General features: G+C 40.6%; 1 protein-coding gene across 2 annotated transcripts in view; it reads right to left on the bottom strand.

Annotated features, from left to right (window-relative positions):
- Nucleotides 1-3,707, bottom strand: part of TLR7 (toll like receptor 7) — a 23,134-nt gene extending 19,427 nt beyond the window's left edge. Inside the window, exons 1-2 of one of the 2 annotated variants that reach the window (XM_017860185.1) lie at nt 3,579-3,707; nt 3,121-3,221 (exon numbers count right to left, since the gene is read on the bottom strand). In XM_017860185.1, coding sequence (XP_017715674.1) covers nt 3,121-3,123 — 3 coding nt within the window. In that variant the 5' untranslated portion in view covers nt 3,124-3,221; nt 3,579-3,707. Of the gene's footprint in view, nt 1-3,120; nt 3,222-3,340; nt 3,436-3,578 lie in introns of those variants that run through there. The other variant, XM_017860186.1, reaches the window with a different exon arrangement.
- Nucleotides 3,708-11,474: the final 7,767 nt, after the last annotated feature.

Below are 11,474 nucleotides of genomic sequence, written 5' to 3'. Positions count from 1 at the left end.
CAAAAAAAATAAAAAATAAAAACTCAAAAAAAAAAAAAAACAATTTAAAAAACAAAACAATCTTAGCTCATGAGCTGTACAGCAAGTGGGATATAGCCCATGGGCCATAGTTTGCCAACCCCAGCCCTAAACTTTGGTGAGTTTCGGGGATATACATCATTTATTCTTGGAGTGCAGAGGTACTGGCTGGTTAATCTGTAATTATGATTTTTAATTTTAGTACAGCACTCCAAATTTTTAAATAATCAGATTATATTAATTTAATAAATGGATTACTTAATATCTGTTTTTTTAGCCATAAAGAAATTTCCTATAGGTTAAGAGCAGAATAATGTTTTTACTTTTAAATTTGCTGAACTACTATTGACATTTTGGGAGATGTTCCCTTCTAATAGTAATTTCCCATACCTGCATCTATTTCATATGGTGAGAAGCATTGTAGTAATATCCAAGGCTTTGTCAATACAAAAATTTGGTTTTAAATCCTTGTTCTGTCATGTAAGAGCTTTCTGACTTTCATAAATCACATGATGTCATGAACCTCTGATTTGCTAACTGTAAAATGGTTATAAAGTAGGGATGTTGAGTGAAATTAGAATATGCAACACATGTGTTTATGTAAACCATCATCACAGATTATCCAACATTTAGTAAGCATCTAGTATTTGTCTAGCAGGTAAGTAAAAACATCAGGAATACATGGCACTTATCAGTTTGTAGCTTGCTTTTTTCATTTAACATTATACCATGAGTGCTTTCTTAGGTCATTCAGTATTATTTTAAAAAACATGATTTGATGATTACATAATATTCCGTTTAATGAGTATACTACAATTAATTCACCCCTTCCCAACACGGGACATGAGATTTTTTTTTGCCTGGTTGCACAGACTATCTTGGTAAATAGTTTTCCATGTACATGATCACTTCTTTTTTTTTTTAATTATTTTATTGTTTTGTTTTAAGTTCTGGGGTACATGTGCAGGATGTGCTGGTTTGTTACATAGGTAAACATGTGCCATGGTGGTTTGCTGCACAGATCAACCCATCACCTAGGTATTAAGCCCAGCATGCATTAGCTTTTTTCCCTAATGCTCTCTCCTGCCCCACCCTCCCTCGACAGGCCTCAGTGAGTGTTACTCCCCTCCCTGTGTCCATGTGTTCTCATTGTTCAGCTCCCACTTACAAGTGAGAATATGCAATGTTTGGTTTTCTGTTTCTGTGTTAGTTTGCTGAGGATAATTGTTTCCAGCTTCATCAATGTCCCTGCAAAGGACAGGATCTCATTCCTTTTTATGGCTGCATAGTATTCCATGGTGTATGTGTACCACATTTTCTTTATCCAGTCTCATGGTCACTTCTTTAAGAAGAGTTCCTAAAAGTGTAATCTCTAGATCAAAGGATCTGACATATGACTCAATACAGTTGAATATTTTTCCTGTGCTTTTTTGCCTTTTGAATTTCTTATATTGAAAATTATTTTCATGTCTTTTCTTAGAAGAGATATACTATTTCCTCTTTGCACTTGAGTAGGAAGCCATCATATCCAACCTCACCTTTATTGTGTGTGTGCTGGGCTTGGTCTAGGAAGAACAGAAGAGTCTTCAGCACAGCTTTCAGAGCCACCCAAGCTCCTTAACCTCTCAAAGCCCCAGTTTCTTTATTTCTACCTCATCGGGCTACTTTGAGGCCAAAATAGAATCATGTGTATCTAGCCCTCAGCATGATACTTGAGTGATCAAGAAATGTGGGCTCTCTGTATTACTATCATTCCCATTATGCCACCCCTCAAGGGGCAAAGACAGATGTGGGCACAGGTTTGCATTAAAATAGATATCTGGGTTTCTAGGAAATGAAACCATAAGCAGTTGTTTCCTTTGTAACAGTAGCCCCATGGTTAATGCTTCATTAGAACTTTGACACAAAATGAGCCTACGAGCCAACATTCAGATCTACAATGTGTCTGATTTAAGTGACAAAATAATTTCAGAAAAGGCCATTGACGTCTTTTCCGAGTAAGTTTTGGCATACCTAATAACTCACACTTGCATCATACCACTTGCAAATGACTTGAAAAATAGTCTATTATTTGAGCCTCACAGTGGGCCTGGAAGGCAACTGGGGAGGGATTCTAATGCCTATTTTGTAGTCAGAGAAACTGAGTTTCAGAGGACTTTGATGACAGGCACAAGACCCCTCAACTAGTGACTGGAAGAGCCAGCGCTGACAGACTCTCCTTAATTCAACTTAATCAGGCTCCACTACACCCCTAAGCTTCAGCCTTTGGGCTTCATGTCCATCTTTGCATTGCCCAGTTTAAGCAGAAATCCTGCTAAGTCATTTTATTGATAATCCACTCTTCTTGGTATGTGATCACCCTCAATATCTGATCAAATTCCTCATCCCCCACCATTCCCAGGTGAGGTCTGATCACCCTGGCCTGTCTTCAGCAAGAATCCTGTCAGGTCGGTTTAGCCAGAATCCCTTTTACCCTTGATGTTTCCTCTTAGTAATTTTCCATCCACTGACCCCCACTCTACTCCTTGGCCAGAAATCTTTACTGGTCTTTGGCTGTATTCAGAATTGAGCCCCTTTCTATACTGAGGTCTCTTTCCGCCGATTGCAATAGTCCTGATAGTATCTTTATCTACTGTCCAAATTTAGTTTTCTTTGACAGCACTCAAGCTCGGGGATTTCCCGTATTTTATTGCTATGAGCCTGCCTACACACTTTCATCCACACAGTCATTCAGACAACACCATATGCTGGAAAAAGCACAAAGTAACTTCAGTAATTCAGTGATTTGTTATGGCTTTAAAGCCAAAAATGTAAGCTGAAGAAATGAGATCCATAGAAGCCATGCCCCCAATTCAAACATCTGCTGCTCCTCCCCACAGCACATATTTAATTCTTGTAGGAAGTTGGACAGAGCAAGTGTTGATTAATCTGAAATTGTGAAATGCCCCCTTCATTAATGCCAATTATGAAATATCAGGAAGCACTTTCCCCCAGCAAATAACCTAAGTACAGATTCTTCAAAATTGCTCTTGCCAGCTGGTTTCAGTTGTTTCCACAAAGATTACAGATAACACTTTTTAAGGTTCTCTGAGCTGTTCTTACCATTTTTAGTCTTCTTCCAAAATGGAATGTAGAGGTCTGGTCGAAGAGAGCAGAGCATGAGAGGTGCCAAGATCAGCTTGAAATGGACCCAATAGCATCAACTAAGAGAAAGAGAAGATATCAAGCTTTACATTTCAAAGACAGCAAAATACTGTAGCTTAAAGACATGCTGGGATCATTGCTTTAAAATGCACTTGAAACATCTATTAACAGTATTTACCTCCTGAAAGTTAGGTAGACTGGAGACATATTCCAGAAAACCATTTCTAACGTTACTGAAAGTCTAACTTTATCTTTGAAGAATTGACATTTTAGACTACCACATTTTTTATTTATATTCTAAAAAAAAATTTTGTGCATATGATTTCAGTTCCCTCTCCTCTCCTCCCCACTTCCTTATAACAGCACATACATCTACCTACTTAAATTATCTATGTGTGTTCCAATGTTTAAAATACCTTTCTTGATGGTATGGAGTGATCCTATATCTCGAGTCTTCTGAGATGAAATGATGGGTGGCAGGAAGTGTAGAGTCACAAAGACTCCAGGCAGCCAGCCCTGGAGTTTCCAACTACAACGATCAGGTCGGGGGGCGGGGGGAGGAGAGATTATTTAAACCACCCCAGATATGGGCTTTGCAAAAGCACCGGGTTCCTCTTATTTCTACCACCACTACTGGGGCAATGTCTTGTCTAAATCCAAACAACCCTATAGACCAAACTTCTTTCGTTTTTATAGCAGGGTTTCTCGCCCTTAGCACTATTTACATTTTTGACCAGATAATTCTCTGTTGCACCGTAGGATGTTTGGTAGCATCCTTGCTCTATACCCACTAGATGCCAATAGCACTGCCCCCTTCCAGTTGTAAGAATCACAGATGTCTCTAGACATTGCAAATTATCCCCTAAGGGGCAAAAACACCTCAGATTGAGAACCACTGTTCTATAGATATATTGCAGACATATCTAAATTTACCTTATTCTGTCTTAGACGCAGCTGGAGAGGATGCTGGTTTTTAAGCACTGGCAAAGCTACCAGTTGGTTCATTTACTTTCCTTTAAAAAAGTTCAGCTGCATTCGCTTCTCACAGTGTGGGCCCCAAGAGAATTGTTCCCTTCTTAACTGATTATTGGACATTTTGTAGGTAGAGCCAAAATATGGTAGTTATGTTTAAAGTTCTTTAATCTACTTAGTCCACATGGAGAGAATTTGGATGATGTAGAGTGTGGCATGGGGACATCTGCGGATAATGATCAGGGTTAACATATACTGGGCTGAAAAGTCAATGGTGCGATAGAGCAGCTCAAAAAGCAGATACAGTAATAAATGACATTTATTGAGGGTTTGTTATGAGCCAGACACTGTTTTAATGAGTTTATATGTATTATCTCATTAAATACTAAAACTATATAAAATAGAGATCTTATTACCCATTTTTCACAAATACTGGAATTTATAACAGAAGAAATATTGGATTTGCCTCAAGTCACACAGCAAGTTATACCCACACAGGCAGTAAAAACCAAATGTCTCCTTATTAAACCACTCTGCTATGCAAATGATATGTAAAAATCGATAGTTTTCTCATACGTAAATAATTACTGATCCAAATTGGTAATAGAAGAAGAGATTCCATTCAAATCAGTGAAATCTGAAATGCTTTGGAAGAAAACTGATGGGAAATGCACAAGAACTAAGGTGGTGGGGGGAGGATGGGGACTATAATGCTTCACCTGGCAGGTGCAAGCTTTCTCTTTGCCCCACCAGACCCACTGTCCCAGCCTTTTATCCTGTTCTGTGTCCCTGGAGGCTGAGCTATATGTGCTTCATCAGTAGCCCCTTGCTCACTGACTTCTGGTTGGGTTTGGCCAATGGGAGGCGGTGGTTGGAAACTGAAGGGCAGGAGGAGGGAGAGCAGAGCCTGCCTCCCTCTGGCTCCCTCCGCCTGGCCCTGTGTTGGCCGCAATCCTCTAATGAAGCTCTTGTTCGGTGATGCTCTCCTCCCTGAATTCCAGTAATTGTTCCTTCTCCTTCAGCTTGAGGTCGGAAAGACTCCCCTCTGAAGTGCTGCATCATCCTTTCTTACTTCCTTAAATCCTGTCCAAATATATAAATAGTCACTTTGCTGAACTCATCAATTTCTCACTTTAACACGCCGTCTGTTTCCTGGCAGGACCCTGCCCAGACACAAAGACATAAATAAATGAAGAGAAATAATTGTTATTGGGGCCAGAGGCCACAACATTGTAAAAATAGAAATGTTGCTTAAATTGATTTGCAAATGATGTGTGATCCCAATCAAATACCAATAGGATTTCATGCGATACTTGCCAGACTGATTCTAAACTGGGGTGCATTTTGGAAATCAGCTGGGTCTTTTTGTTTATCACAAAGATTGGGGTTACATTATCCACAAATATCATCTCCTTTCATATAACAAAGGGCGCATTACCAAATATTTGTTATAAAAGTGAGGTGTTGGGTCTGACTGGGGTAAGACCACATGTGAGAATAGCCAGATAATTTCTGAATGAAAATAAAAGGGGAGGATTTCTCTTCCATATCTGTAAATGCGTTATAATGCTGTATTGCCTCCAATGGCATAGTACCAGTGCATCAATGAAACAGAGAAGAGAGCAGAAATAAGTAAAAGCACATATGGGTGTTTATAAAGTCACATCAATGGCAAAATGGATTATTGGGCAGCTGGCTTGGAGTTTTAAAAAAATAAAGCTATTGTCCAACCTCATTTGTCTATTTATTTATTTATTTATTGAGACGCAGTCTTGCTCTGTCACCCAGGCTGGAGTGCAGTGGCGCAATCTCTGCTCAATGCAACCTCCGCCTGCCAGGTTTAAGCGATTCTCTTGCCTCAGCCTCCTGAGTAGCTGGGATTACAGGCACCTGCCACCAAGCCCAGCTAATTTTTTTGTGTTTTCAGTAGAGACGGGATTTCACTACATTGGCCAGGCTGGTTTTGAACTCCTGACCTCGTGATCCACCCATCTCAGCCTCCCAAAGTGCTGGGATTACAGGCATGAGCCACCACGCCTGGCCAAACCTCATTTCTTGTATCAAAATAAATTTCGTGTAGTTCAAAAATTTAAATGTAAGACATTGAACTTAAAAGTATTGAAAGAAACTATAGGTCAATATTTTCTCTAATCTTGAAGTAGAAAAGTAGTGCTAAGTATGACGATAACAGCAAACAAGCAAGGAACCAACAGCAACAATCCCAGAGTCTTAAAGAAAACGTTGAAAATTTGACTACATAAAAATAAACCATTTATCTTTAAAGTGAGGGATGAGGCTGTATGATCAATAAAGACACATCCAGGTTTTATATGGTAAGATCCCAAGAGATTATGATATTATGAATTTAGCATATATAGTTTGCTTTCTTGCATGGTTATTTATGGTTGTTTGTTTGTTTGGGGACAGAGTCTTGCTCTGTCCCCAGGCTGGAGTGTAGTGGTATAATCTCAGCTCACTGCAATCTCCACCTCCCGGGTTCAAGCAATTCTCATGCCTCAGCCTCCTGAGTAACTGGGACTATAGGTGCACACCACCACACTTAGCTGAGTTTTGTATTTTTAGTAGAGACGGGGTTTCACCATGTTGGCTAGGCTGTTCTCGAACTCCTGACCCCAGGTTATCCACCCACCTAGGCCTCCCAAAGTGCTGGGATTACAGACACAAGCCCCACCACACCCGGCCTGATTATTTATGTTTTGTTCATATCTCCTAGTTCCCCCAATGATATCACAGACTCCTTGAGTTAAGAATATGTTGTCCTAGCATCCATTCTAGGTACTTAAGAGATCACTCTTTATGATGATGAAAATGAAAGTGATCATGAAAATAAGAACAATTCAATTAATTAGGCCAATTTTCAGAGGTAGATCATTAGGCAGATTAATTGAAGCGACCAGTCATCTAATTATAGTCACTAGCTGGTTGAATTTACTAGGAGTTTAATCAAGTGCAACTTGTCTAGTAGTCAAGCATCAATAAAGCCTATGTTTTCTTATTCAAAAGATACCAAGTTCTTCTTAACTCAGTATGGTGGATTCAATAGCTGAGTGGTAATTGGTTTTCTAATAACTGATATTATATCATTCTACTTGAATTCATTTATATTAATATACTAGTTTTTAAAAGAAAATCTTTTTTCTTCCCAACTTTTTTACTTAAAAAAATTTCAGATATATCAAAAAGTTGAAAGAATTGCACAATGCAGCCTATATAGCTGCCTGAATTCAACAATTGTTGATAGTGAGCCATACTGGTTTTACTTTTTTGTATGCGTATATAATGTATTTATTTCCTTAATCATTAAAATGTTGCAGACAACATGACATTTTAACCCGAAACACTTAAGCCTGTATCTCCTGAGATAAAGATGACACCTAAGAGGATTAATAATTTGTAATATTGGCCAATCTGGCAAGGTGGCTGAGTAGGAACAGCTCCGGTCTCCAGTTCCCAGCGAGACCAAAGGAGAAGGCAGGTGATTTCTGCATTTCCAACTGAGGTACCAAGTTCATCTCATTGGGACTGGTTAGGCAGTGGATGCAGCCCATGGAGGGTGAGCAGAAGCAAGGTGGGGCATCACCTCACCCAGAAAGTACAAGGAGCCAAGGGACCTCCCTCCCCCAGCCAAGGGAAGCCATGAGGGACTGTGCAACCCAGCCTGGCTACTACGTTTTCCCCATGGTTTTTGCAATCGCAGATCAGGAGATTCCCTCATGTGCCTACACCACCAGGGCCCTGGGTTTCAAGCACAAAACTGGGTGGCTGTTTGGGCAGACACCGAGCTAGCTGCAGGAGTTACTTTTTGTACTCGAGTGGCACCTGGAACCCCAGCAAGACAGAAGCTTTCACTCCCCTGGAGGAGGCTGAAGCCAGGGAGCCAAGCGGTTTGGCTCAGTGGGTCCCACTCCTACAGAGCCCAGCAGGCAAAGAGCCACTGGCTTGAAATTCTCACTGCCCACACAGCACTCTGAAGTGAACCTGGGACAATCGAGCTTGGTTGGGGGAGGGGCATCTGCCATTACTGAGGCTTTGGTAGGCGGTTTTCCCCTGACAGTGCTAAGGAGGACGGGAGGTTCAGACTGGGCAGAATTCACCACAGTACAGCAAAGCGACTATGGTCAGACTGCTTCTCTAGATTCCTCCTCACTGGGCAGGACATCTCTGAAAGAAAGGCAGCAGCCCCAGTCAGGGGCTTACAGATAAAATTCCCATCTCCCTGGGACAGGGCACCTGGGGGAAAAGGCAGCTGTGGGTGCAGCTTCAGCAGACTTAAACTTTCCTGCCTGCTGGCTCTGAAAAGAGCAGCTGATCCTGACGTGGAGGATTCTCCCCCAGCACAGCACTTGAGCTCTGCTAAGGGACAGACTGCCTCCTCAAGTGGGTCCCTGACTCCCGTGCCCCCTGATTGAGAGAGACCTCCCAACAGAGGTCAACAGACACCTCATACAGGAGAGCTCCAGTTGGCATCAGGCCGGTGCCCCTCTGGGACAAAGCTTCCAGAGGAAGGAGCAGGCAGCAATCTTTGCTGTTCTGCAGCCTCCGCTGGTGATACCCAGGCAAACAGGGTCTGGAGTAGACCTCCAGCAAACTGCAGCAGACCTGCAGAAGAGGGACCTATTAGAAGAAAAACTAACAGAAAGCAATAACATCAACATCAACATAAAGGACCCCACACAAAACCCCATCCAAAAGTCATCAGTCACAAAATCAAAGGTAGATAAATCCACGAAGATGAGAAAAAACAAGTGCAAAATGCTGAAATTCCAAAACCAGAATGCTTTTCTCCTCCAAATGATCACAACTCCTCTCCAGCAAGGACACAAAACTGAATGGAGAATGAGTTTGACAAATTGACAGAAGTAGGTTTCAAAAGGTGGGTGATAACAAACTCCTCTGAGCTAAAGGAGCATGTTCTAACCCAATGAAAGAAAGCTAAGAAACTTGATAAAATGTTACAGGAACTGCTGACTAGAATAACCAGTTTAGAGAGGAACATAAATGACCTGATGGAGCTGAAAAACACAGCACGAGAATGTCGTGAAGCATACGCAAGTATCAATAGCTAAATCAATCAAGAAGAAGAAAGGATATCAGAGATTTAAGATCAACTTACAAATACAAGGCATGGAGACAAGATTGTAGAAAAAAGGATGAAAAGGAAGGATCAAAGCCTCCAAGAAATATGGGACTATGTGAAAAGACCAAATCTACGATTGATTGGTGTAGCTGAAAGTGACAGGGATAATGGAAACAAGCTGGAAAACACTCTTCAGGATATTATCCAGCAGACATTCCCCAACCTAGCAAGACAGGCCAACTTTCAAATTAAGGAAAACAGAGAACATCACTAAGATACTCCTCAAGAAGAGCAACCCCAAGACACATGATCATCATATTCTCCAAAGTTGAAAAGAAAGAAAAAATGTTAAGGGCAGCCAGAGAGAACGGTCAGGTTACCTACAAAGGGAAGCCCATCAGACTAACAGTGGGTCTCTCTGCAGAAANTCAATCAAGAAGAAGAAAGGATATCAGAGATTTAAGATCAACTTACAAATACAAGGCATGGAGACAAGATTGTAGAAAAAAGGATGAAAAGGAAGGATCAAAGCCTCCAAGAAATATGGGACTATGTGAAAAGACCAAATCTACGATTGATTGGTGTAGCTGAAAGTGACAGGGATAATGGAAACAAGCTGGAAAACACTCTTCAGGATATTATCCAGCAGACATTCCCCAACCTAGCAAGACAGGCCAACTTTCAAATTAAGGAAAAACAGAGAACATCACTAAGATACTCCTCAAGAAGAGCAACCCCAAGACACATGATCATCATATTCTCCAAAGTTGAAAAGAAAGAAAAAATGTTAAGGGCAGCCAGAGAGAACGGTCAGGTTACCTACAAAGGGAAGCCCATCAGACTAACAGTGGGTCTCTCTGCAGAAACCCTACAAGCCAGAAGAGAGTGGGGCCAATATTCAACATTCATAAAGAAAAGAATTTCCAACCCAGAATTTCATATCCAGCCAAACTAAGCTTCATAAGCAAAAGAGAAATAAAATCCTTTCCAGAAAAGCAAATGCTGAGGTGTTTTGTCACCACCAGACCTGCCTTACAAGAGCTCCTGAAGGAAGCACTAAATATGATAAGGAAAAACCAGTACCAGCCACTGCAAAACACACCAAAATATGAAGACCAATGACACTATGAAGAAACTGAATCAACTAATGTGCAAAATAACTAGCTAGCATCATGATGACAGGATCAGATTCACACATAATATTAACCTTAAATGTAAATGGACTAAATGCCCCAATTAAAAGACATGGACAGGCAAATTGAATAGAGTCAAGACCCATCAGTATGCTGTATTCAGGAGACCCATCTCACGTGCAAAAGCAAACATAGACTCAAAAGAAAGGGATGGAGGAATATTTACCAAGTAAATGGAAAGAAAAAAAAGGGGGTTGCAATCCTAGCCTCTGATAAAACAGACTTTAAACCGACAAAGATCAAAAAAGACAAAGAAGGGCATTACATAATGGTAAAGGGATCAATACAACAAGAAGAGCGAACTGTCCTGAACATATATGCACCCAATACAGGAGCACACATATTCATAAAATAAGTTCTTAGAGACCTACAAAGAGACTTAGACTCCCCACACAGTAACAGTGAGAGACTTTAACGTCCCACTGTCAATATTAGACAGATCAACGAGACAGAAAATTAACAAGGATATTCAGGACTTGAATTCAGCTCTGGACCAAGCGAACCTAATAGACCTCTACAGAACTCTCCACCCCAAATCAACAGAATATGCATTCTTCTCAGGAACACATCACAGTTATTCTAAAATTGACCACATAATTGGACGTAAAACACTCCTCAGCAAATGCAAAAGAATGAAAATCATAACAAACAGTCTCTCAGACCACAGTGCAATCAAATTAGAACTCAGGATTAAGGAACTCACTAAACACCACACAACTACATGGAAACTGAACAACCTGCTCCTGAATGACTACTGGGTAAATAAAGAAATTAAGGCAGAAATAAATAAGTTCTTTGAAAGCAAGGAGAACAAAGATACAATGTACCAGAATCCCTGGGACACAGCTAAAGCAGTATTAAGAGGGAAATTTATAGCACTAAATTCCCATATCAGAAAGCTATAAAGATCTGATATCGACACCCTAACATCACAGTTAAAAGAACTAGAGAAGCAAGAGCAAACAAATTCAAAAGCTAGCAGAAGACAAGAAATAAGATCAGAGCAGAACTGAAGGAGATAAAGACACAAAAACCCCTTCAAAAAATCA

Source organism: Rhinopithecus bieti, unplaced genomic scaffold, assembly GCF_001698545.2.
Source record: "Rhinopithecus bieti isolate Rb0 unplaced genomic scaffold, ASM169854v2 scaffold_54558, whole genome shotgun sequence".
Taxonomy (NCBI): domain Eukaryota; kingdom Metazoa; phylum Chordata; class Mammalia; order Primates; family Cercopithecidae; genus Rhinopithecus; species Rhinopithecus bieti.
The sequence above is the reverse complement of the archived record's forward strand: the minus strand, read 5'-3'. Positions and strand labels throughout refer to the sequence as shown.